The sequence below is a fragment of the Leucoraja erinacea genome, chromosome 1, assembly GCF_028641065.1.
Source record: "Leucoraja erinacea ecotype New England chromosome 1, Leri_hhj_1, whole genome shotgun sequence".
NCBI classification, from domain to species: domain Eukaryota; kingdom Metazoa; phylum Chordata; class Chondrichthyes; order Rajiformes; family Rajidae; genus Leucoraja; species Leucoraja erinaceus.
In genome coordinates this window covers 63,960,887-63,986,280 of record NC_073377.1, presented here as the reverse complement: position 1 = coordinate 63,986,280, position 25,394 = coordinate 63,960,887, and the positions used below count along the sequence as shown (strand labels likewise).

Sequence of the window (25,394 nt, the reverse complement as noted above, 5' to 3'; positions counted from 1 at the left end):
GTCTCTGCACTCCCTCTATGGCAATAATGTCCTTCCTCAGATTTGGAGACCAAAACTGTACGCAATACTCCAGGTGTGGTCTCACCAAGACCCTGTACAACTGCAGTAGAACCTCTCTGCTCCTATACTCAAATCCTTTTGCAATGAAAGCTAACATACCATTCGCTTTCTTTACTGCCTGCTGCACCTGCATGCCTACCTTCAATGACTGGTGTACCATGACACCCAGGTCTTGCTGCATCTCCCCCTTTCCCAATCGGCCACCATTTAGATAATAGTCTGCTATCAAAACAGGGGGAGACACACTTTCTTCTTGGCCACACACACACACACACACACACACACACACACACACACACACACACACACACACACACACACACACACACACACACACACACACACACACACACACACACACACACACACACACACACACACACACACACACACACACACACACACACACACACACACACACACACACACACACACACACAAAGGTTTTCGGAGGCTTCAGCCGTGAGCCCTGTGGATGGTAACATCGGGAGCTGACCTGTTTAAGAAGGAACTGCAGATGCTGAAAAAATCTAAGGTTGATAAAAATGCTGGAAAAACTCAACGGGTTAGCCAGCATCTATGGAGCGTCTGAAGAAAGGTCCCGACCCGAAACTTCACCTATTCCTTCGCTCCATAGATGCTGCCACACCCGCTGAGTTTCTCCAGCATTTTTGTCTACCTTCGAGAGCTGACCTGGTTGGTGACCGACTTTGAACTCCAGCAACAGCAGCTTCACCCACCGCGAATTGTGCGGCTTCAATCAGCTTGTTCACGGGGCGGTTCATCGCCCGGCGCGGCTTAAAACCAGTCGTGGGATCTTCTATCGCATGGCGGGGGCTTCAACGTCGGGAGCCTCAACGCAACAATTTGACCGCGGGGCGATGGAAGATCCCGTGGCCAATTTTAAGCCGCGACGGGCGATGAAAGGCCCCGTGAATGGGCCGATTCAAGCTCCGCTCTATGATTTTTGCTCCTCCAGGACGTCTCCCTCCACCAATCACTGCTATCTATCCTCAGTCCCACCTCCCACCTCCAATCATAGCGCTGAATCATCATGTCTGCCCTCCCCTTACTACCTGCTGATCGACGTCTCTCTCGTCCAATCGATGTCCTCGAACATCAGTCCCACCCCCACAGTCTCACGGAAAGCGGAAATTTTTAATATATTTATTTTCACCGATTTTCAAAATCTGGATTACAAAACATGGGGGAAATTGTCCCCCACCTCTCAAAACATGGAGGTGGCGTGTTCTCCCTGTCCCCCCAGGATTTCCGTCCATGCTTGAAGCAAATGGTAGAAGTTACTTCATTTTTCCATTTGTTACACTTTTCACCATAACTAGAGGGCGGCAGAGTGGCACAGCTGTAGAGTTGCTGTTCCTTACAGCGCCTGAGCCCCATATTTTATCCTGACTGGCTGTATGGAGTTTGCACATTCTCACTGTGACCGTGTGGGTTTTCCCCAGGTCCTCCGGTTTCCTTCCATATCCCAAAGGAGTGCAGGTTTGTAGGTTAATTGGCTATAGTGTAGGATAGATCTAGTGTATTGGTGATCACTGGGCAACACGGATTCAGTGGGCCTAACGACCTGTTTCCACACTGTATCTCTAATCTAAACTAAAACTGATCTAAACTACTATACCACCTCCACGAGTGACACTGAAAACGTACTACATATTGAACCCCACCACCTTTGGTAGATTTAATACTGTAGACATTCCTAATAATAATTATCCTAGGAATCAGAGAACCTAAGCTACATTGGTGACGATATTTAACTCTTTAAGCCATTTGAAAAGGAAACGCCCAAGAATGAGTACAAAAACTTTATGCTGACAATTGTATCAAAATCAGCCTTGCATCAATAAGAGCTGCTTCCAAAAAATATTGTGCAGAGTTTCCACAGAGTTCTGAATTCTTGTAAATTTTATATTGCAAAATTTAAAATAATGTGAAACTCTCATTTGACCATCAAACTCACTTGAACATTATTCCAGAATTTAATGTTCACCACAGCTCACATGGGATTAATTGCCTTTATAAGAGTTTGATGAGAGGCTCGTAAGCTGATCCTACCCCACATGGGCAGAGATCAACATCTTCTCTGCTCTGCCATAATGGTGCTGTCTCAGTCTAATCACCAAGCTTTATATATATTTAATCATCAAGCTTTACCATCTTTAAATTGCTTTCGACAAAGCACTTAACACAAACAGTAATTTCCTACCAATTTAGAAGGTGGAAATTATCAGCATGGACTACTTATTGTTTTCATCAATATTTAAAGATTGTAATAAAATATATTATTAACAATCTTCATACCTCAGCAAAGAATGTAAGAAATCTCACCTGTGAATTGTTTGCAATGCTGGCCTTACTTTAATAGGTGTTGCAATAAAGTAGTGGAAGTGGGGGGGTGGGGGGGTTGTGGGGAAGTGGCTGGAATTGGCGGTGCGATGAGGACTCACAACGGCCGCTGGTCGTTCTCCTCCGCTGGGATCAGAGTCTCCGCTTTTCGTTTGGCGACATCGACGATATCTTCCACCCCGGGCTGGGCTGGGTCTTCGACTCTTGGCTGGGCTGGGTCGGGTCTCCGACTCTGGGCTGCTGCTTGGGATTGGGCTGGGCTGCTTGGAGCAGGGCTGGGCTGGGCTGCTTTGGGTCCCTCCGAAAGTCTGGTTGGAACCCTCCGCCGGCCATTCTCAGCTCCAGTAAAGACGCCATGGCGCAGGAAGGGGCGGACCGTCCCAAGGAGTGACAGGGGAAGAGACTAATCCAAGATCGATCTGCGCACATGTGGTTTTTAAGATTTTTAAACCTCGCTAACTTTTGCGACATTCAACCAATCAGAATGAAACTTTCTACGCTCACAGCATAGGAGAACGGTGAGTGAACTGGTGAAAAATCGTAGCGCTATCGTGAATCATTTTAGCGCAAATAGAAAGACTGTTAAACCGGAAGATAACAAGATCAGAGTTTTAGAGATAGATAGATAGATAGATAGATAGATAGATAGATAGATAGATAGATAGATAGATAGATAGATAGATTAGATAGATAGATTGCCTAGTTGTCCTTTGGATGAGAGTGGCGAAGTACCTTTTTAAATGTAAGAAATGTACTCTAACAGTGCAGTTAGGCAAGGCAGCACGATGGCGTTGAGATAGAGCTACTGCCTTACAGCTCCAGACCTCGGTTCGATCCTGACTACAGGTGTGTGCCTGTATGGAGCTTGTACATGCTCCCAGTGACCTGTGTGGGTTTTCTCCAAGATCTTCTGTTTCCTCCCACACTCCAAAGACATACAAGTTTGTAGGTTGTGGACTGAGGAAGCGTCTCGACCTGAAACGTTACTCATTCTTTCTCACCAGAGATGCTGCCTGCCCCGCTGAGTTACTCCAGCATTTTGTGTCTATCCAGGTTTGTAGGTTAATTAACTTGGTATAATGTAAAATAGTGCTTGGTGTGTGTTGGGTAGTGTTAATGTCCTGGGATGGCAGGTGGGTGTGGACTCGGGCTTGTTTCCGCACTGTATCTCTAAACTAAACTAAAATGAAGGTGTTACTGATTTTTGATCCTGTGAAGATCAGGAGATGGCAATACGTTTCCAAATCAGGACACCATGTGCCTTGCATGAAATTGTTCCAGGTGATAACCATCTATCACTGGCTTAATATAATTCATATGAAAATCATAGTAAACAAAATCCTATTTTCAGCTTAAAAAGGCACAATGTTCTGGAGTAACTCAGCAGGCCAGGCAGCAGCTTTGGAGAACATGGATAGGTGACTGGCAAATGATAAGTGGATACAGGAGAGAAGGATTTTAATTGTTGGTTGGATGGACAAATGACAGAGATGAAAAGACAAAAACACTTGTCAAAGTTTTCGCCGAACATTTGCTGCGCTCAGTCTGCCAGAGACGGCTGGATCTCTCGGTTGCTAACCAGTTTAATTGCCATTCCCATTCCCATGCTGACCTTTATGTCCTGGGCCTCCTCCATTGCCAGAGTGCGGCCACACGCAGATGTGAGGAACAACACCCGATATTCTGCTTGGTTAGCTAATAACCCAATGTTATGCACATTGAATTCTCCAATTTTATGTCACTAATTTACAAAGACCCTCCCCCTCCTCCCCTTCCCCATACGCATCCCCCCCTTTTCCGCCCCCCACCTGGATGTGCACCCATTTCTCCCTTTCCACCTATATTACTATCTCTATCTTCACATTTTGCTCCTTTTCTATCATTTGTTATCTCACACTTTTTATATTTTCATCTCTGGCCTCTGTGCAACCATCTGACAATCAAAAACCCTATCGCCTGTATCCAACTATCACTTACCAGTGTTTGTTCAAGAAGGAACTGCAGATGCTGGAAAATCGAAGGTAGACAAAATTGCTGGAGAAACTCAACGGGTGCGGCAGCATCTATGCAGCGAAGGAAATAGGCAACGTTTCGGGCCAAAACCCTTCTTCAGACCAATTTTTTAAATGGCAACCTATTTTTAGTCGCGGCCGGTTTTGAATTTTTTTAAATAATCGCCGGAACATAGAAGAAAAGGAAACCACTTTCGACCATTTGGGAGACTGACAAAAACCTCCGGGAACCGCAAGTAAACCTTGGGTGGGGCGCAAAGTCTCCAGAGGTTTCCGTTCAGGTTTTCTAAGTGGGACAGGGGCATTACTCTCTGAACTCGCGTTGTAGAGCCTCCTTCCTCTTCTTCCTGATGTCGTTTGTGCCTACATGCACAACTACTGCCGGCTGTTCACCTTCCCTCTCGAAAATGTTCTGAATTCGGCTCGTGACATCCTGAACCCTGGCAGCAGGGAGGCAACAGACCATCCTCGTGTCTCGTTTGCCACCACAGAATCTCCTTTCCACTCCTCGGACAATGGAGTCACCCACCACTATGGCTCTGCTCGTCGTCGTTCTCGCCGGTAAAGTCCCATCTCGAGGATTGGAGCTACCGACGTGTCCGCCGCTCGGACTGGTAGCGCTGTCTCCACCGACAGTTCCCAAGAGGGTGTACCTGTTTTCATTAGGCACAGCCACCTGGGCCTCTTGCACTCCACGGTTGGCACCCTTTCTCTCAGTCACACGCCTTCATTCTTTCCGTATCCTCGGCGTGACAACCTCACTGTAGGTCCTTTTCGTTGTCCTGGATGGCCCTGAGGTCATCCAGCTGCTTCTCCATCTAACCAGGGACCGTGAGCTCCACGATTTAACAATAATCACACACACAAGTAAAACAATATGTACATGCAACATATAACATGGTTTTATACATTCAAAATAAATTATATTAAGCAACTAATATTATTAATACAAAAATGCTGGAGTAATTCAGTGGGCCAGGCAGCATCTCTGGAGGACACGTTCTGAAGAAGGGTCCCCACCCATAAAGGTCGCCTATTCATGTCCTCTAGAGATACTGCCTGACCCGCTGAGCTACTACAGAGTAGGAAGGAACTGTAGATGATGGTTTATACCGAAGATAGACACAAAGTGCTGGAGCAACTCAGCGGAGCATCTATGGAGAGAAGAAACGTGTGACATTTCCGGACAAAACCCATCTTCAGACCCCAGACTGAAGTTACTCCAGTACTTTGAGTTCTTAAATAAACTAATGAAGGGACAGTAGGAACAACCACTTTTCACTTATGATAGGCCTTGTGTGAATTTCATTTCCTGCAATCATGGGATTTGTCAAAGGTCACTCGCTATAAAGAAAAAGCTAATGAAGCACTGACTGTATAAACTGTGTATAAATTCTTATCTTTATTCATGATTTATGTGTAAAAATATATTTAATCTGAGGAATGGGGGTGCCAGGTAGTGGGAGAGAGGGGTATAACAGCGAGATAGAGGGGGCAGATGTGAGTGGGAGACAGGGAGGTGGAGACTGAACTGGCAGAGAGACATTCTCGGCAGCTGCACGCACACAGGTCCGCGCCTCATCCACAGCCAGGATCGAACCCGGGTCCCCGGTGCCGCAAGAGCTGCCGAACCGACACTAGACTGTTCCTGTCCCATCGCCCCCCCCCCCCCCCCCAAAGTGTCCCAACCCTGCCTGGGGGCAGCCGGAGACATCCGGACCGACGGGACACCGGCCCGGAGCAGCGGCCCCCAGCCAGCACGGAGAAGCACCAACCCCAGCTCAACTCCACCTGCCCCGCCGGGACAACCGACACACCTGGACCAACGGGACAGCTGGCTGATGACTGGCGCTCAGTCCCCGGGGGCCAACCGACAGCCACTGGACAAGGCAAGAGGCGCAGCTGATGGTCTCCAGCCCGCTGGGGAAGGGCCCCCCAGGTGCAGGAGCAGAGCCGAAGCCAGCACCTCCCCCCCGCCCCGGCTGCAATCCGGGGCCACCACCCCCCGCCAGCCCAGGGCCACCCCGGACACCCGCTGGGCAGGCGGGACAGTGGCAGCCCCGGACTTGCAGCCGGGGGGGGGGGGGGTGAGTTGCTGTCTCTTACTCTGCTCTGGCACCCGGGGGACAGGGACGGGACACCCGGGAGGGGACAGCTCAGCAGCAACCAAACAGCTCCCACAGCACCGGAGACCCGATCCCGACCTCGGACAAAACGCAGGTCTGCACCCATGTAGATTCACAGCTACCGAGAATGTTTATAGCGAGTGACCTATGACTTGGCCATGCGCAGTCGGAATACCGAACTCACTTATGGTCCCTGGCGTTGTGCGGAAGGGGAGCTGCGCGCTGCCGCCAGTTGCAGAGAGACAGAGGGGTCTGCCCGTCTCAATCATGGCGTCCGCCCATTTGTCACACCGCGGGCGGGGCGGGGCGGGGAGGGCCAGCGGTGGACGGAACTGACGAATGCCTCGCCTCTGATGGTTTGCCTGTTGTCGCTGAGGATCGGCTTCGTCCCCCAGGTGTCGGTCTATTACCGAGTGGAGGTAAGCTCGGCGCCGGGAGGCGGTGTCTGGTCTGACTCCAGCGGGCCCGGCCCGGCCCAGTCCAGGGGTCACGGGGCGGGTGCTGGACGCTGAGCCTCTCTCTGTGCGGGAGTGTTGCTGAAGGTGCCATTTGTCTTGTGTGGCCGAGGCCGGACATCAGCGTCTTGTTGTTGTACTAATAACGTGAGAGCAGGAATATCTGGTGTATATTAACACACAACGAGGCCTCTACCAGTTCCTCCTGTCTTGTGACCGGTTGGGCCTATAGGGATGGACCAGCACCTTGCAGGTGTAGATAGATACAAAATGCTGGCGTTTCTTCAGACTGAATAAAGCTTCCGACCCGAAAGGTCATCTATTCCTTTGCCCCGGAGATGCTGCCTGGCCAGCTGAGTTACTTCAACATTTCGTGTCTATCTTCTGTATGGCAGCAGTTTCTTCCCACACCTTTCATGTGTATCCAGGTTTCAAGCTTCAATTAGCTAATTCAAGGCGCTTGAGGAACATTTCGAAGCAAAGTTTAACACAGATATTTTGTGATGCCCTGATAGTTTGATAGCCATCGAACAATAACTATGCAGTAGGACAGAGCATGGAGCAAAATAGTGCAAGGCAAATTGCATTTATTGTCAAATGTACATATGGTGAGGTACAGGTACAATGAAGATCTTGCAGCAGCATCAACATAAGCTCAGACAACAGATAAAAACATAAATGATACATAAATTCTGCAAAACAACAAGAGAAAAACAACTGCAAAAGAAAACAAGGCATTAATGCAAAATACAAAAAAAAAACAAGTCCAATGTGGTGTCAGAAGTGGTCCAATTGTTCCATTGCTCATGTAGGATTTGGGTTGTGCAGGGCAGTCCAAGAATTTGATAGTGATAGGAAAATAATTCTTACTGAACCTGGTGGTGTGTGACTTCAGGCTTCTGTATCTCATGCCTGACATTAGCAGCAAGAAGAGGGCATGGCCAGGTTGGTGGGATCCTTGATGATATTTTATGTGCTTGAAGAAGGGTCACAACCCACCCATTCCCTCCCCAGATTCTGTCTGATGAGCTGAGTTCCTCCAGCACTTTGTGTTTTGCTCCAGATTCCAGCATCTGCACTTTCTTACTGATCTACAAGTAAACATACTATTTTATATCTTGTCATCTACAATGAGGGAGGATATTGTAAAAGAGGATAGACATAAAATGCTGGAGTAACTCAACGGGACAGGCAGCATCTCTGGCGAAAAGGAATAGGTGATGTTTCGGCTCAAGACCCTTCATCTTATGAACAGTCTCGACCTGAAACGTCACCTATTCTTTTTCTCCAGAGCTGCTGCCTGACCCGCTGAGTTACTCCAGCATTTTGCGTCTATCTTCGGTGTAAATCAGCGTCGACAGTTCCTTTCTACATATTGTAATAGAGGATTTTCTAGGGAACAGTGATCATAACATTATAGAATTTGACAATCAGCTGAGAATGGAAATCTTAAATCTGAAACAAGTATTTGAAATTGAAAGCAGCTACAAAGTGTGAAGGTGGAGTTAGTTGGCTAAAGTGGAATAATATTGTATTAAAATGAAAGATGGTAGATAGCAGTGACAGATATTTAAGTCGTTTTTACAATTCTAAGTTTTTTTTTAAAGTATCCATTTAAGAAATATAATCTACAAGGCAAACCAAGGACGTTAAGGATACTTTCACATTGAAATGTTCTGTTGAAAAGTAGTAGACCAGCAGAGTGGGAAAAGATTAGGAACCACCAAAAAGAGAGAAAATAGATAGAGAATAAGCAGGCAAGAAATATAAAAGCACAAAGAAAATTGACATGCATCTAAAAAGAAAGTAGCTTAGGAATATGTTGGTACCTTTGCAAATTAATGATGGAAAATAATGAAATGGTAGAGATTTGAAAAGAATTATGTATCTGTCAGGATAGAAAATCCAAACATTACAATAATAGAAAATGTAAGGGGAAACAGAGGAATTTCTTAAAAGTACCAAAGAAATAAAGTACCAGACAAATAAATAGCATTAAAAGTTGAAAAATTGCATGGATCTGATTGCCTGTTACCTTGCATCTCCAAAGAAGTGGCTGCAGAAGTTGGTCATGATCTTCGAAAGTTCTCTGTATTTTACTAAGGTCCCAGCAACTTGCAGAATGGCAAATTTAAGCACCCTTATTCAGAAAAGCTGTGGAATATTAAGGACGTTGTAGCAAGATGATAGCAAATCATGAATGCAATGGTGCATAGCTTCATGAAATGGTGATCATGTCTAATGAATTTATTAGTTCTTTAAGAATATAATGAGTAAGGTGGATAAAGCGATATCTAGAGTGTAGTGTGATTCAAATTTTATAGGTAAGAGCTATGATATTGGAATTTATGTATTAGCATAGATGGAAGATCGGCTGACTAGCAAGGTCTGTGAAAGGATATAGATAAAGTAGTGGGAAGAATTTAGCAATATGCATACAGCAGTTGCTGGCTGACAACTGATAAACTAAAATGAGAAGATAATAAAAACAAAAAACGTTGTAAATATTCAGCAATTTGCCCTGCATCAATGGAGAGAGGAGCACTTTGGGTTGATGTCCTTTCATGAAAAGGAGATGGTGGGGATCAAATGTGCTCTAGATTGCGAAGTGGGTAGATAGAGAAAACAAGGGGAATGTCTATGATGGGGTCACATGAGGTGATGCCAGCTGAGAGAAGGTGATGAGGGCATGTTAATTGTTTTTTAGTTTTAAAGCTCATTGCAGATGCTGTCTTTGTTCTCTCTAATGGGCCTGTCATCAGGCACAGGCACAGGCACACACACACACACACACACACACACACACACACACACACACACACACACACACACACACACACACACACACACACACACACACACACACACACACACACACACACACACACTCTGTCAGTGACAACACGCCACGATGAACAAAAAGATTAGCGCTGTAATTAGGCTAAAGCACAGTGTATGGCAAGTCCTTTAAAAGAGGGGGGAGAGAAGGGCTGGAGACAACTTTTAAGAAGTCAGAGATACACAGCTGTGAAGCTCAGCAGACATTTAACATGACCGGTCAGTTATCCTTGGTTCTGAAAACAACTGTTTTTTTCCCCAATGAGCCAATGAAATTCACCGGTCAGCACATGCTACAACCTACGAGAACCTTCGACCTCCTGGCAACCCACTAGGACCTCCTGGCGACCCACTAGGACCTCCTGGCGACCGACCTACGGCACGTGAATTCTCGCTACTCTCCATGGCAGCTTCATTCTGGTCGCCACTAATTTTTCAACATGTTAAAATATTTGCAACGACCATAATGAGGCCACAACTAGTTCCCAGAATGGGGGAACTCCTCCCGGCCATAAAAGCGACTCCCCGGCAACCACCCGCGACCATGTGGCGACTGCGTAGTCTCCTGCAGTCGCCTAAAAAGTTGCCTAAGTGGGACAGGCCCATAACTGCCACTCATTTAAGGCAGAGATAGATAGATTCTTGATTAGTACTTGTGCAGGAGTTATGGGGAGAAGGCAGGAGAATGGGATTAGGATGGAGAGATAGATCAGCCATGATTGGTGGCCCGAATGACCCAATTCTGCGCCTGTCACTTATGACCTTTTGACCTTATCTCTGCTGCTCAAACATGTATGCTTTCTAACTTTTACTAATTCTTGTAAACTACATTTGACTTAAAACATTAATTCTTTTATTCAAGAATAGCTTAATCGCTGGTGCTGTCAGACTCATGAATAGAAATGTCATATGCTAGAAATGTTATTCCTGATCTTCCGATATTCCTCATCATGGCTTTTGCACTTTTGTTTAACCCTGCACTTTCTCTATAGCTGTGATTTATCCTGCACTCTGTTTGTTTATTTTCCTTCTTTTCTCTATCTGATAGTCAGAGTAATACAGCAGTTGTTCTATATCTCTCTATATCACCGTCTATATCTCTTGTTTCCCCCTCCCCTGACTCAGTCTGAACCAGGGTCTCGATCCAAAACGTCATGTATTCCTTTTCTCCAGAGATGCCCCGCTAAGTTACTCCAGCTTTTTGTGTCTATATCTTTGGTTCAAACCAGCATCTGCATTTCCTTCCTGCAAAATTAGATAGGGGTAGATGCACAGTGTCTTTTATCCAAAGTAGGGGAATCAGGAGACATACGTCTCAAGTGAGAGGGGAAATATTTAATAGGAACCTGAGGAGCAACATTTTCACCCAAAGGATGGTGGGTATCATCATCATCATCCTTTATTGTCATCATGCAAAGCAGCAAATTGTACAGTGCAAAATGAGAAGACGTTTCTCAGGGAATACCGGAGCATCGCACATAAAAACTTAAACATTTCACACATAAATAAAAACAATCCAGTTCCTGATAAAAAAAAACAGTACGAATGGTTTAAAAAAAGTGCAGGTAAAAAACGAACATTAAAATACAATTAAAAAAATAAAAAATAAATAAAAAGTCATTAAATGTCCAGGGCTGCTGATTTAAGTGACCTGAGCCAGTGCCAGAGTTATTACTCGGTGCCAGTTATTATATTGTCAGTGCAAAAGCAGCAGAATCAGGTGGAATGACTGTTTAGCAGCCTCACAGCCTGTGGAAGGAAGCTGTTTAGAAGTCTGGTTGTCCGGGCTTTGATGCTGCAGTGTCTCTTTCCTGATGGCAGGAGATCTAGATGTGTGTGGAGTGGGTGCAATCTGTCCTTTGCTATGCTCAGTGCTTTTTTCAGGCAACGGCTCTGGAACAGTTCTTGTACCGAGGGTAGCGAGACACCAATGATCCTCTCTGCTACCCTCTGCAGACGGGTATGTGGGACGAGCTGTCAAAGGAAGTCGTTGAGACGGATACTATAACAATATTTAAAAGACATTTGAACAGGTACATGGACAAGAAAGGTTTAGCAGGATATAGGCCAAACATGGGTAGATGGGACGTGTAGAGAGGGCATCTTGGTCGGTGTGGGCAGGTTGGGCTGAAGGGCCTGTTTTTATGCTGCATGACTATGATTCTAACTCTAGCAGCAAGATTTACATGTCTATGAAAATAAATCACAAAGGAAAATGGCAAAAACAAAAGAATGGTTAAGACTAATGGTTAATGAAACGTTAGCATTTATCTCGAGTGTCCAAATAGAAAGCAAGGATATGAATGTTACTATCTAAGCCACTATAACCAGTTTTGAGTCTAGCATCTTGAGAGGTATACTTTAGGCAGGTTGTATAGCCATTGGTGAACATTATTTGTTCAGGGCTGACCTCCATTTAAAATAAAATAATCTTGCCTGGGTGCTCTTCCTAGCAGAAAATGCTAGTCTTTGGGAGGATATTCACATGTTAAATTTCTATACCTGGTAGAACATTCAGGGGTGATAACTTCCAGGGGTGATGTCAAAATAAGGCCTGCCAGCAAAATGAGTAGAAATAAATATTGACAACCAACATAGTAATGCTCCTGACTATGGCAGGAGCATTTTCTTGTTATTTGAGAAATTAAAAATTGTTTGGGTTTTTGCAAGACAAATTTTCAAGGCCCTATTAAAAAAATCAAAGAAGTTAAAAAGTTGACCACAGTAGAAACATTTAAAAACATTTCCTCTAAACAGTTAACTTCCTTAAAATACTTCCTTGCAGTTCATTTGAAAATGTAAATTAACAAGCCAAATTTGAAATTTTAATAACCCTTCTTGGAGAGGTTTAAGAGCATTTTACAGTAATAATTAATCTGTCTTTAAAATATCAAGGTTGTCCCTAGAAGTTTTGAGTCATTCCCGTTTATTCATGTCGGAAGGAGAATATTCTTTGCACAACCTTTGACTTGACAGAGATGATCTGATAAGCATAAAATGTAAGTGAAGGCTGCCAAGCCGAAGTTCTCCCTTTGATACTGCCAACAGTCTGAATAGTCATAATTCAAATCGCCAGTGCCATCCACTTCTTTTTTCCATGTGTAGTGCTCTCATGAAAGTTTATTTTTTAATTAATTTTCAACTGATATATGAAACATTTTTCCCTTCTTACCAGCATACAGAATGACAGCAATCAAGCACGCATTACAGAGGGATATTTTCACTCCAAATGATGAACGATTGCTCAGCATTGTTAATGTTTGCAAGGCAGGCAAAAAGAAGAAAAACTGCTTTCTGTGCGCTACAGGTACAACCTAATGTGTAATTTTCATTTATGTTTCATTGTGCAATTGTGTATAATTTGTATTGTGTAATTTTCCATATCAATTGAAACCTTGTTTTTCTTTGTTAATCCCCACACCTTCAATATTCATACCTTTTACCATTTAAAATTAATCGCTAATGCCTCTTTAACAGGCAAACCAATTCCCAACATTCAAACGCGAAGCTTTTGTAGCTACTTTACTCTTAGCACTTAGTGGACTATATCCTCTGAGCTCAATCAATTTGTTACTCTCAGGAAACAATGAAAGGGTGGTTTTATTTCCTTTGTGATGTTTCCTGCTGAATCTTAATAATATGTATAACAGTTTTTGCCCTGTCATCAAATAGTTAACATTGTTATAGATTTGTGTTAACCAGAAGCATGAGTTGAGTTATAGCATTGCAGCAAGAAAAGTGCCACTGAACCATCCTATCGCCAACTGAAGAGGGGTCCTAAGCTACCATCTATCTCATTGGAGACCCTCAGACTATCTTTACCCGGACTTTATCTTGCACTGAACATTATTCCCTTTATCCTGTATCTGAACACTGTGGACAGCTTGATTATAATCATGTTAGTCTTTCCGCTGACTGGATAGCATGCAACAAAAAAGTGTCAATAAACACAAGGTCTTAGCACAAAGACGTAGTCTTGTTTGACACTGGTATTCACTGTGATTGAATCTTTTGTAGGCCTGTTTAGTATCGTGTTTTTCATGCCATTGAAGAACAAGTGTAAGACAGAGACATATTTTAGTGGGCATCTGAACTTGAGAAGGATATTTGCAGAAAAATAGATTGAGTAAAAAATTGTTTGAGTAAGGTTGATGATTGCCATGTATAGTAGCTGGTGTTGCTCCATGCATTTTTCTTGGACTTGTCACAGTGAAGATCATGTCCACGGTGCCTCAGATGGACAGAATCAATACTGCGATTCAGCTACTGGGACATGACAATTAAGGCCCTTCTTGTTGGTGGACCAACAGGGAGATCCCTCTGCAGTTACCACAGACAAACATCTCCTTTCTTACATAGTTATGAAGAAGGTTGCTGTAGGTTAGTCGAGGATATCAAGGACAAAGGTGTAATCTAGACGTCTTTAAGATATTCCATCTAGTGGGCGTTGACTGCCTGATGTCTTCCTCTGTTCCATCCCAGTTCTTGGCTCCTCTCAACTGGGACTATGGGTTTTTAAGGCATTAAATAACCTATATAGCATGACTTTCTGCAAACTAATAGGAAACCGTTCTATCCATGGCAACCACATTGCAGAACTAAAATCTAAATCTAGAAGGTGAGAATCTAAACCTCAGCAGTCAAGCTGCGGTTTGCAGATATTGTGTGTGTTAATGCATGTTGGGAGGTTGAGCTCAAACGTTCGTTGTATTCATGAAAGCATTTCAGTGGATGGACTTTACAATCAACGTCTACATGAACAGCATTTGGAATTGTATTGAGAATCTTGAGGCGATAATTTGGAAACACTCCAAAGTCCTGCATATGTAGTGGACTATCTTACAAACTACTCGCTTGCCTGTCCCCTCAACCAAAAGCTGCCCCATCTGTCAGGAGCTTATGGTTCCTTCATTGGATTCGTCAGCCACATCAGAACCCACAAAACTAGAGTTCACGAAAGTCATCCATGATCCTGAAGGACTGCCTAAGGAGAAGAATTTATTTACGTTCCCCCTCCACTCTCCTGCCATTATCAGTCATATTATTTGCACGTGACTGTTTTGCTGTTCCACCATTTTCTGTTGCAATCCAGAAGTTTTTCTCAGAAGATACACAAAAAAGTTGGAGTAGCTCAGCGGGACAGGCAGCAGGGAGATGTGCTGCAACTCTCCAGCATATTGCATTGCTCAATGTCTGTCTTCACTTACTGACCCTCCAAGAAGAGCCTTTGAATGTTGACCTGTTAAGAGGCAATTTATTTATGTTCATTTTTATGTAAATAAATGATTTATCCTATTTCATTGCTGTCAAATTACATCTGAAATACTGCTGCAATATAATTTAAACTGCAAAATTAATTTGTACAGTGGATTGGTGTTATGTCATCTGTAATCACATTTTCAGTTATGGAGTGCAATGCAATATGCTGGAGAGTTGCAGCACTCGACCTCCTGTGTCATCAGAGACCATCTGTCACTTCACCTTCAAATGTTAGAGTTCATTAAACTTTTCTATGAAAACCTTTTCCGATTGCTGATGACTTTTGAATAACCGACGGTTTTTGAATACCAGATTATTGGAGTCATGGTCATACGGTGTGGAAACAGGGCCTTCGTCCCAACTTGCCCACACTGACTAACATGCCCCGTCTACACTAGTCCCATCTGCCTACGTTTGGCCCATATCTCTCCAAGCCTATCCTATCCATGTACCTGTCCAAATGTTTCCTCAACGTTGCGATAGTTCCTGCACATTATTCCCAGAAAATACATCGAGCGTTGGTTGTTTATTTTACTGTTCATTTATTTGTTTGAATAACCCCTCCCTTTGTAGCCATCTTTAACCCTATAATACTTGATGCATCATGTGTTGATCCAATTCTGGCCTAGCATCAGAATCTACTTGTGGACTTTGGAAGGAGTAGGATGGGGGCCCACAGTCCCTTTTATATCAACGGGTCGATGGTTGAAAGGGTCAAGAGCTTCAAATTCCTGGGTGTGCACATCTCTGAAGATCTTTCCTGGGCCGAGAACACTGATGAAATTATTAAGAAAGCACATCAGCGCCTCTACTTCCTGAGAAGATTACGGAGAGTCAGTTTGTCAAGGAGGACTCTCTCTAACTTCTACAGGTGCACAGTAGAGAGCATGCTGACCCGGTTGCATCGTGGCTTGGTTCGGCAACTTGAGCACCCTGGCGAGGAAAAAACTACAAAAAGTAGTAAACACTACCCAGTCCATCATCGGCTCTGACCTCCTTTCCATCGAGGGGATCTATCGCAGTCGCTGCCTCAAAAAGGCTGGCAGTATCATCAAGGACCCACACCATCCTGGCCACACACTCATCTCCCCGCTGCCTTCAGGTAGAAGGTACAGGAGCCTGAAGACTGCAATGACCAGGTTCAGGAATAGCTACTTCCCCACAGCCATCAGGTTATTAAACTTGGCTCGGACAAAACTCTGAACATTAATAGCCCATTATCTGTTAATTGCACTTTATCAGTTTATTTATTCATGTGTGTATATATTTATATAATGGTATATGGACACTGATCTGTTTTGTAGTCATGCCTACTATGTTCTGTTGTGCTGAAGCAAAGCAAGAATTTGGTTGTCCTATCAGGGACACATGACAATAAACTCTCTTGAATCTCTTAAATCTTGAATCTTGCTGCTTTATTGATTATCCATTTGACATGCTTGATTTTATTATCTCTGACACTATTAGTCCTGTAGCACTGCTTGTGTATTTTGAATTTTTGCCTTGTTTTTGCCAACAATATTCTATTTGTCTGGTTGATAAACGATAGCTTCACCCTCTATAATTAACAGGTTTGGTCAAAATGATTGTCTATCTGGTCTAACCGCAGCATTATGAAGTGACAATCAAGTCATCATAGCTAATGACGTTTAACTGTATGAGATGCAAAGTTCAATTATGTTGGAAAAATTGAAGAGGTTGTATTCTGAAAAAATAAGTTCAAGATTGCATAGTGGTGTGATTGAATAGATAGATATTTTTATGTGAATTATTGGACAAATTTAGGCTTTCTGGACTCTGAGCTTTTGTGCAAGGTGTATATGACGATTTAAATGGAAATTAGTTCTGCGATAGTCTTTTAGATTGCTCCTTCAACCCCTTTATTAAGAAAAGCTAATACTTTGGTGATAGTTTGTCTTAATCTCATGGCTCGTTGTTTTATAAACATTGAAATTTTGACTTTTTACAGTAACAACAGAGCGACCAGTTCAAGTGAATGTTGTTAAGGTGAAGAAATCGGATAAAGGGGATTTCTACAAACGGCAGACAGCGTGGATATTGCGAGATTTGGCTGTTGTTGATGCTAAGGATGCCAACAAGGTATGATGTGAAGAGGTGACACGCCACTAAACATAAGGTCATAAGGGATTGGAGTAGAATCCATTCGGCCCATCGAGTCCACTCCGCAATTCAATCATGGCTGATCTATCTCTCCCTCCCAACCCCATTCTCCTGCATTCTCCCCATAAACTCTGACACCTGTACTAATCAAGAATCTATCTATCTCTGCCTTAAAATATCCACTGACGGCCTCCACAGACTTCCATTGCAAAAAATTCCACAGATTCACCACCCTCCGACTAAATAAATTTTTTCGCATCTCCTTCGTAAAAGAATATCCTTCAATTCTGTGGCTATGACCTCCAGTCCTAGACTCTCCCACTAGTGGAAACACCATCCCCAGATCCGCTCTACCCAAGCTTGTCACTGATCACATTGTGATATTTAGTGCTAGAAATGGTGAAACATCATTCTATATATTACATTTCTCATTTTAATTTACTATCTGTAAAATATTAAACATTTTAAAATGTAGGTGCATTTTCTGTTACTAACTGATCAAATTCAGTTGCATTCTAAAGTTACAGCCTTTTTTTTCAAGGGAATCTCTTGCCAAGTGACTGGTTTTCTGAGCACAAGGACTCTGTTGTCCATGGCCATTTGCATGTCTCCGTTGCTAGCCATTTTAGTTCCTCTGCCCATTCTCACACCAACATTTTTGTCCTCTGCCACCTTCACTGCCAGAGTGAGGGAAAACGCAAACTAGAGGAGCAATGTCTCGTATTCTACATGAGTAAGCTACAACCTAACAGCATGAACATCGATTTTCCAAATTCAGGAAACTTTCCTCCCCTCTGTCCCTGCCTCCCTCCTCCTTATCTATCTAGGCCCCCTTAGACGCCTTTTTTTCCCATTCCCAGTCCCTATTGCCCATTATTCTTCTCCTCTGGGCATTGAGTATAAGAGTCAGGAAGTCATGATGTATATTTATAGGTCTTTGGTTATGCTGCATTTGAAGTATTGTATGCAGTTGTAGTTGCCCCATTACAAGGGCTTTGGAAAGGGTGCAGAGGAGATTTACCAGAATGATGCCTGGATTAGCTACAGGAAGAGATTTGACAGACTTTGATTGTTGATGAAAGTATATATATACTTAAACAGTCAGATACTTTTTCCCAGGAAGGAAATATTAAATATTAGATAGCTTTAAAGTGACAGGGGCAACGTTTAGTGGAGATGTGCGGGACAAATGTTTTTACACAGACGGTGGCGAGTACCTGGAATCCGCTGCTGGGGGTGGTACTGGAAGTAGGAGAGACGTTTAGCTCGGCACATCTATATACAGGGAATGGAAGGATATGGATCATTTGCCGGCAGATGGGAATTAGTCGGCATAATGTTTGGCTTGGACATTGTGGGCCAAATGACCTGTTCCTGTGTTTTTCTACACCCACTCTAGCAATCCTCCCACTGGATCCCTTTAGTCCCTCCACCATTTCCGTCTGCCCACCTTGCTTCACTTATTTGGTTCCTCCCTTATTTGGTTTCATGCCTCACCTTCATTTCCTATCAGATTCCAGAATCTACGGACACAAGGAACTGCAGATACTGGGATCTCCAGAATCTGCAGCCCTATGCTGCCTCATCCTATCATCTCCAAAGCCTCTGTTGCTATTTCCATTCCTCCCTCCCCCACCCGACTCCATCTGTAATTAACCCCCCATCATCTGGATCTACCTATCGCTTGCTCGTTCTTGTGCCACTCTTTCCCCCCCCCCCCCCCCCCCCCCCCCCCCTTTTTATACTATCTATCTCCTCCCTTTCATTTCAGATTAAAGGGCCTGTCCCACTTATGTGTCCTTGGCACGCAAATTACGTGACCTCGTCACGTAATTTGGTCACGTTAAGGCGCATGGGCATCGTATGTGTCCCACTGTGAAGAGCGGAGGGGTATGGAGTTGTGCGCGACATCGCGCGGGGCTCCAAAATTTTTGTAGTGAACAAAATCTTCGCGCGCCAATGGCCTGTCGCGGACCTGACAGACAAAGTGGGACAGGCCCAAGACCCTGGCGCGACGCAATGTCTCACGTTCAACAGCAGCAGAAGCAGGCAAACGATCGCCGAACTCGGCCTGGGACTCACGGCCGTTGCGGTCCAGATCCGCCCCACTTCTACTCCCAGAGTGGGGCCAAGAAAATTGAAGATATACACAAAATGCAGGAGTAACTCAGCGGGACTGGCAGCATCTCTGGAGAGAAGCAATGGGTGATGTTTCCGGTCAAACCCTTCTTTTCAGACTGAAGAAGAGTCTCGACACGAAATGCCACCCATTCCTTCTCTCCAGCGATGCTGCCAGTCCCGCTGAGTTACTCCTGCATTTTGTGTTTATCTTCAAATGACGTCACGCGCTCCAGACGGATGTGCGTATGCATGAAATCGCGCCCGACCTTTGCGAGACCTTCGCGGTCGCGTAATTTGCATGCCAAGGACACGTAAGTGGGACAGGTCCTTAAGAACTCGCCCAAAACATTGACTGCACATTACTCTTTCCAGTTGCTGCCTGACTCAGAGTTCCTCCAGTAGATTGTTTGTTGTTCCAGATTCCAGCATCTAGAGTCTCTTTTGTCTCTCTTCTATCTCAAGGCCAATCTGAGTGGGGAAGTAAACCAGTATTGTTTTATTGGTCATGCATAGTTCTCCAATGGTAGCTATTGTCTCACTGTTAAAAAGTTGGGAAATTTACTTTCGGTTTCCTTAATCTTTCAATTGAACTGGAAGTTAAATTGAGATTGGATGCATTCGAAGACACCCGTACATGGGAGGCATGGTGGCGCAACAGTAGAGTTGCTGTCTGTGCGGAGGTTGTACGTTCTCCCCGTGACCGTGTGGGTTTTCTCCGAGATCTTCAGTTTCCTCTCACACTACAAAGACATACAGGTTTATAGGTTAATTGATTTGGTATAAGTGAAAATTATCCCTAGTGTGTAGGATAGTGTTAATGAGCGGGGATCGCCAGTCGGTGCAGACTCGGTGGGCCAAAGGGCCTGTTTCCATCTGTATCTCTAAACTAAAACCAGTGTGGAATGACATTGGTCCTATTTTACTGTAGATGCATTCACATTTGTTATAATGCAGGGTTTGATGGGGGGGGGGAAAGAATAATGGATCAAAACTTGGCTCGAGTTCAAATTGCAATCTCAAAGTGCACATCCTGTTAGTTAATTGTGAAGTGGCAGCACAGATAAGCACAGATGCCCATAGCCCAGCAACCAATCCTTAAAATAAACCAAGAATTTTATAGTGGTCAAGAAAAAACAAAGTATAACTAATTGAAAAAAGGTTAGATGTGAAACAAAATCTAAGTGCAAAGGAAAATTATAATGTGGAACTAACTTGTATCCTATAAAACAACTGTGTTCCCACACATAAAAAGGTTTATTAAAAAAAAAATTAAAACCCTTTTGTAGGGAATATTAGTCTTTAGTCACTCTGTTCCACAGATCTCTACCAATCCATACATTACGTACAATGAGGCAGTACCCCAAAATAAACGAATGACTAATGTTAAGAGTTTCAAAGGAAACCTTGAATTTCTGATGTTGATTCAGGATCTAAGACTCTCTCCCTAGTCTGGTTCAGTAAAATACTGAAACGAACACTGGAGTCCAAACCCTTCTTTATTTGTGTACAACCCCACAGGGCCGGCCTCGGATCCACTCACTCAAGCCCTCAGTAGCCTTGCGTAAACAGAACAGAAGGAAAGACAACCGACATGCCCCAACGATACGATTGCCCTTATATACCCCTATACAGTGGCGGGAAAACTAACGGCACAGAAGTACAGGGGCAGCCCTTACAATCCAATCCAAACAAAGTAAAAACCTATTCGATGAGGTAACCCCTCTGGACCAATCACAGATACCAGCAGGAAGATGCAGAAACAAAGTAGAAATTTAAAACTCCCCTAACCACTCACAAACACGGAACAAGCGTCAGTGTGTTGAAACAACAGAAACCTCTTTAGGAACCCAGACTGAGTGGCGACAGGTGGGCCACATGGGCAGAACCTTCCTAGAGCTTCTTCAGAGGTCCAGACTTACTGGCGACAGCTAGGTCATATGGGTCTCCAACACCTTGCAATGTATTGTCACTATCAATGAAGCTCAATCTTTTGCAGCTCTGCCATTTCCCAAAGTACCCAAATCCCTGCATTTTCACACTGATTATTGGGTTGCAGTTGAGGGATTCCTTTGGGCTAAAATAATTGCTGAGCAAGTATACTCATGGCTCAACTGATGTTTAAAAGAAGTTGCAAATAACATCTAGGTTTGGAAAGGATACTAATCAGCACGATTTCCTGTTAAATGTTTTGCTGACAGTTTGAAGCTAGCATTGGGTGAACAGCTCCCATTGGGGAAATTCAAAACTGCAAAATTATTTTTTCAAGTGTTTCTTTCGATAAGAATTCATGATATCAACATATTTTCAATCACAATTGATCAGAATGATGATTCTTGTTGGGCTGGTGTTTAGATTGGCAATGACAATTCCGGTGGGCGGCGCGACTCACGTCGCAGCGGCCTCTGCAGTCCGTCTGTCTTTTTGTTATTTTTTGTCCCGTTTTAATGTAGTTTTTATTTTTTTGATGGGGTATGTGTGTGTGTGTGTGTGTGTGGGGGGGGCGGGGGGGAAACTTTAAAAATGTTTCCCCTGTACGGAGAACCCGACCTTTCCCTGTCGGGTCTCTGTTGTCGTTGGGGCCTAGCAACGCGGAGCGGCCTCCAGCAGGAACGTCCTGGGGCTCCAGTCACGGAGCTGCGGACCTACTCACCATCACGGAGCTGGCCGAGTCCGGAGCGGGAGGAGCGGTGGTGGCGCGCTGCTGCGACCCGACCCTCGGAGATTCGGAGGCTCCAACCGCAGGTCTGTGGACAGTGACACCGGGAGCCCGCGGGTCCCTGCTGGGAGACTGCTTTTCGGGGCTTCCGCAACGGCGACTTCTCCCGCCCGAGTAGCGGGGTCGAGGATGACCTGGAGCGGGGCCTTACATCATCGCCCGGCGCGGCTTCAACGGCTGCGGGACTTTGCCAGCGCCCGCCCGGGGCTCCAACAACAAGACCCGGAGCGCGGCCTTGCATCACCCGGCGCAGCGTTAATGGTCGCGGGACAATTGTTATCGCCCGCCGGGGGCTCTGACTTTGACTCTGACATCGGGGGGAGAGGGAAGTGCAGGGGAGAGATACGTTTTTTTTGCCTTCCATCACAGCGAGGTGGAGATGCGCTGTGATGGATGTCTGTGTAAATTGTGTTGTGTCTTGGGTCTTTTTTTTCTTGTATGTATGACTGCAGAAACAACATTTCACTTGAGCCTCTATGAGGTTCAAGTGACAAATAAATTGTATTGTATTGTATTGTAGTGACTGCCACAATTTAAAGATAACCAGGCAGCAATGTGTATGTAGATCTTGCCAAGTGTTTCTTAATGCCAATAAGAATCACTCATTTTGTTTTTAAAATAGCAGATGGATTTAGCTATGAACAATTAGAACAGTTTCTTTATGTTTCAAGTATGATAGGAGGTAGAAGTGGTATTCGTTAACATTGAATTGATGCTGACAATTGCATAATCATCATTAACAATTTACATTAATAGGCAAGCAAAGGCAACTTTATTTATATAGCACATTTCATACACGAGACAGACTCAAAGTGCTTCACATAAAAATATGTCATACAATAAAATGAAATAATAAAATAAAATAAAATAGAAGAATTAAAAGAAAATAAAGCAAAATTAAAAATGCATTATAAAATGTGCAAAAGTTAAAAGTGCAATGTAGTTAAGATTTAGCTGAAAGCTAAAGTAAACATAAAAGTTTTCAGTCTTGTTTTAAAAGTGGTCAAAGTTGAGGCAAGTCTTAAATCTTCAGGAAGTTTATTCCAGCTATTTGTTGCATAGTAACTAAATCCTGCTTTCCCATGTTTTGTATTTACTCTGGGAATCACTAACAGATTGGTCTCAGAAGATCTTAGCGGTCTAGAAGGCTTATATAGTGGAAGCATGTCAGTGATATACTTTGGCCCTAAACCATGTAGTGATTTATAGGTGAGCAGCAGGATTTTGAAATCAATTCTCTGACATACAGGGAGCCAATGTAAGGATTTAAGAATTGGTGTAATGTGCTCAAATTTTTTGGTCTTTGTTAGAACTCTAGCAACAGCGTTCTGAACAAGCCGTAGCTGCCTGACAGTTTTTTTCAGAAGACCTGCAAGGAGACCATTACAATAATCTAGCCTACTAGTAATAAAGGCATGTACAAGTTTTTCTAAGTCTTGAGCTGACATGAGTCCTCTTAATCTTGCTACGTTTTTGAGGTGATAGTAGGCCGATTTTGTTACTGATTTGATGTGACTGTCGAAATGTAAATCTGAATCCATAATAACCCCAAGATTTCTGGCTTTGTTTGAAGTTTTCAGGGACAGAGAGTGAAGGTGTTGGGTTACTTTAAGCCTTTCTTTTTTAGCACCAAAAACAATTATCTCCGTTTTGTCCTTATTTAGTTGGAGGAAATTTTGGCACATCCAGTCTTTGACTTGCTCAATGCACTGGCACAGCAGATCTATGGGGCGATAGTCATTTGGTGATAGCGCTACATAGATTTGAGTGTCATCGGCATAGCAGTGGTCAATATTATTATTTTGCATGATTTGCCCTAGTGGGAGCATGTAGAGTCCTGCAAGGCCCTAAGATCGAACCTTGCAGGACCCCACACGTCACGTTGGTTGGTTCCGATACAAAGTCGCCAATGGAAACAAAATAGTTCCTATCTTGTAGATATGACCTGAACCAACTTAAGACTGTGCCTAGAGCAAATTACATGTATAAAAGCATACCCCAGGTGAAATACAGGGCATCAGGACATAGGCACAAAAGAAGACACTATTAGATAACCAAAGAAATACTGAAAAGTTGGGTTTTTCAGGACAAAATCGAATGAAAACTGGGGATGGTGGGCAGAGGAGTTTGGTGATGGAATCCCAGAGCAAAGAAACCAGGGAGGTGAGGGATGAACGATCATCATTGGTGGGCAAGAAGTGAACAAGTTATAGAACCATGAATGGTGAGTTTGGTGAGAGAATGAAGGAAAAGTTACAGTTAATTCTTGAGTGACCAAGTCAATCACCCGATCTGATCTCAATTGAGAATGCCCTTTATATGCTGAAGTGAAAACTGAAGGGGACTAGCCCCCAAAACTAGCATAAACGAAAAATGGCTGCAACACAGGCCTGGCAGAGCACCACCAGAGAAGACACCCAGCAACTGGTGATGTCCATGAATCGCAGACTTCAAGCAGTCATTGCATGCAAAGGATATGCAACAAAATATTAAACATGACTACTTTCATTTACATGACATTGCTGTGTCCCAAATATTATGGTGCCCTGAAATGGGGGGGGGGGGACTATGTATAAACACAGCTGTAATTTATACATGGTGAAACCAAAATGTATTAAAAATGGCCTATATTAAAATCTGACAATGTGCACTTTAACCACATGCGATTTTTTTTTTCTATTACAAATCTCAAATTGTGGAGTACAGAGTCAAATAAATAAATGAATGATGGGTCTTTGTCCCAAACATTATGGAAGGCACTGTGAAGGGGTAGGAGAATGGTCCAGAGGGAGAGAGGATGAGTGAGGGGGAGGGAGAGGGAGGAGGGTAGAGCGGGAAGGGGGGTAGAGAGGGAAGGGGGTGGGATGAGTGTAGATAGGGAGGGGGCATCTTCCTCCTCCACCCCTCCCCATCTCCCCCATCCACCCCCCTTATCTCCCCCAATCCCCCTCTCCCCCTTCCCCCTTCCCTATCTCCCTCCTCCACCCCTCCCCATCTCCCCCTTCCACCCCTTCCCTTCTCCTCCACCCCTTCTCATCTCCCTCCTCCACACACACCCCCATCTCCCTCTCCCACCCCACTCCCCAACCATCTCCCTCCTCCTCATTTCCCTCATTCTTCTCCCCTCACTCCCATTCCCTGCCCCAGGACCTACCCAGGTTGTAGAGCAGTGCCAGGGCCTGGAACTTGGCCTATTTCTCGTACTCGGCCCGGCTCTGGCTGTAGACTCCAGCCGTCAGCTCGGCAGCTGCCTGGGCTCCAGTGCAGGCCCCGACTTCATCTCCAGGCTCGTCCCTGACCCCGGACCCAGGCTCGTCCT

General features: G+C 44.3%; 1 protein-coding gene across 2 annotated transcripts in view; it reads left to right on the top strand.

The window, feature by feature from the left end:
* The first annotated feature begins 6,874 nt into the window (after positions 1-6,874).
* Positions 6,875-25,394, top strand: part of exoc1 (exocyst complex component 1) — a 66,155-nt gene continuing 47,635 nt past the window's right edge. For both annotated transcript variants that reach the window (XM_055635892.1, XM_055635883.1), the window contains exons 1-3: positions 6,875-6,984; positions 13,034-13,165; positions 17,087-17,217. In XM_055635892.1, coding sequence (XP_055491867.1) covers positions 13,042-13,165; positions 17,087-17,217 — 255 coding nt within the window. In that variant the 5' untranslated portion in view covers positions 6,875-6,984; positions 13,034-13,041. The remainder of the gene's footprint in view (positions 6,985-13,033; positions 13,166-17,086; positions 17,218-25,394) is intronic.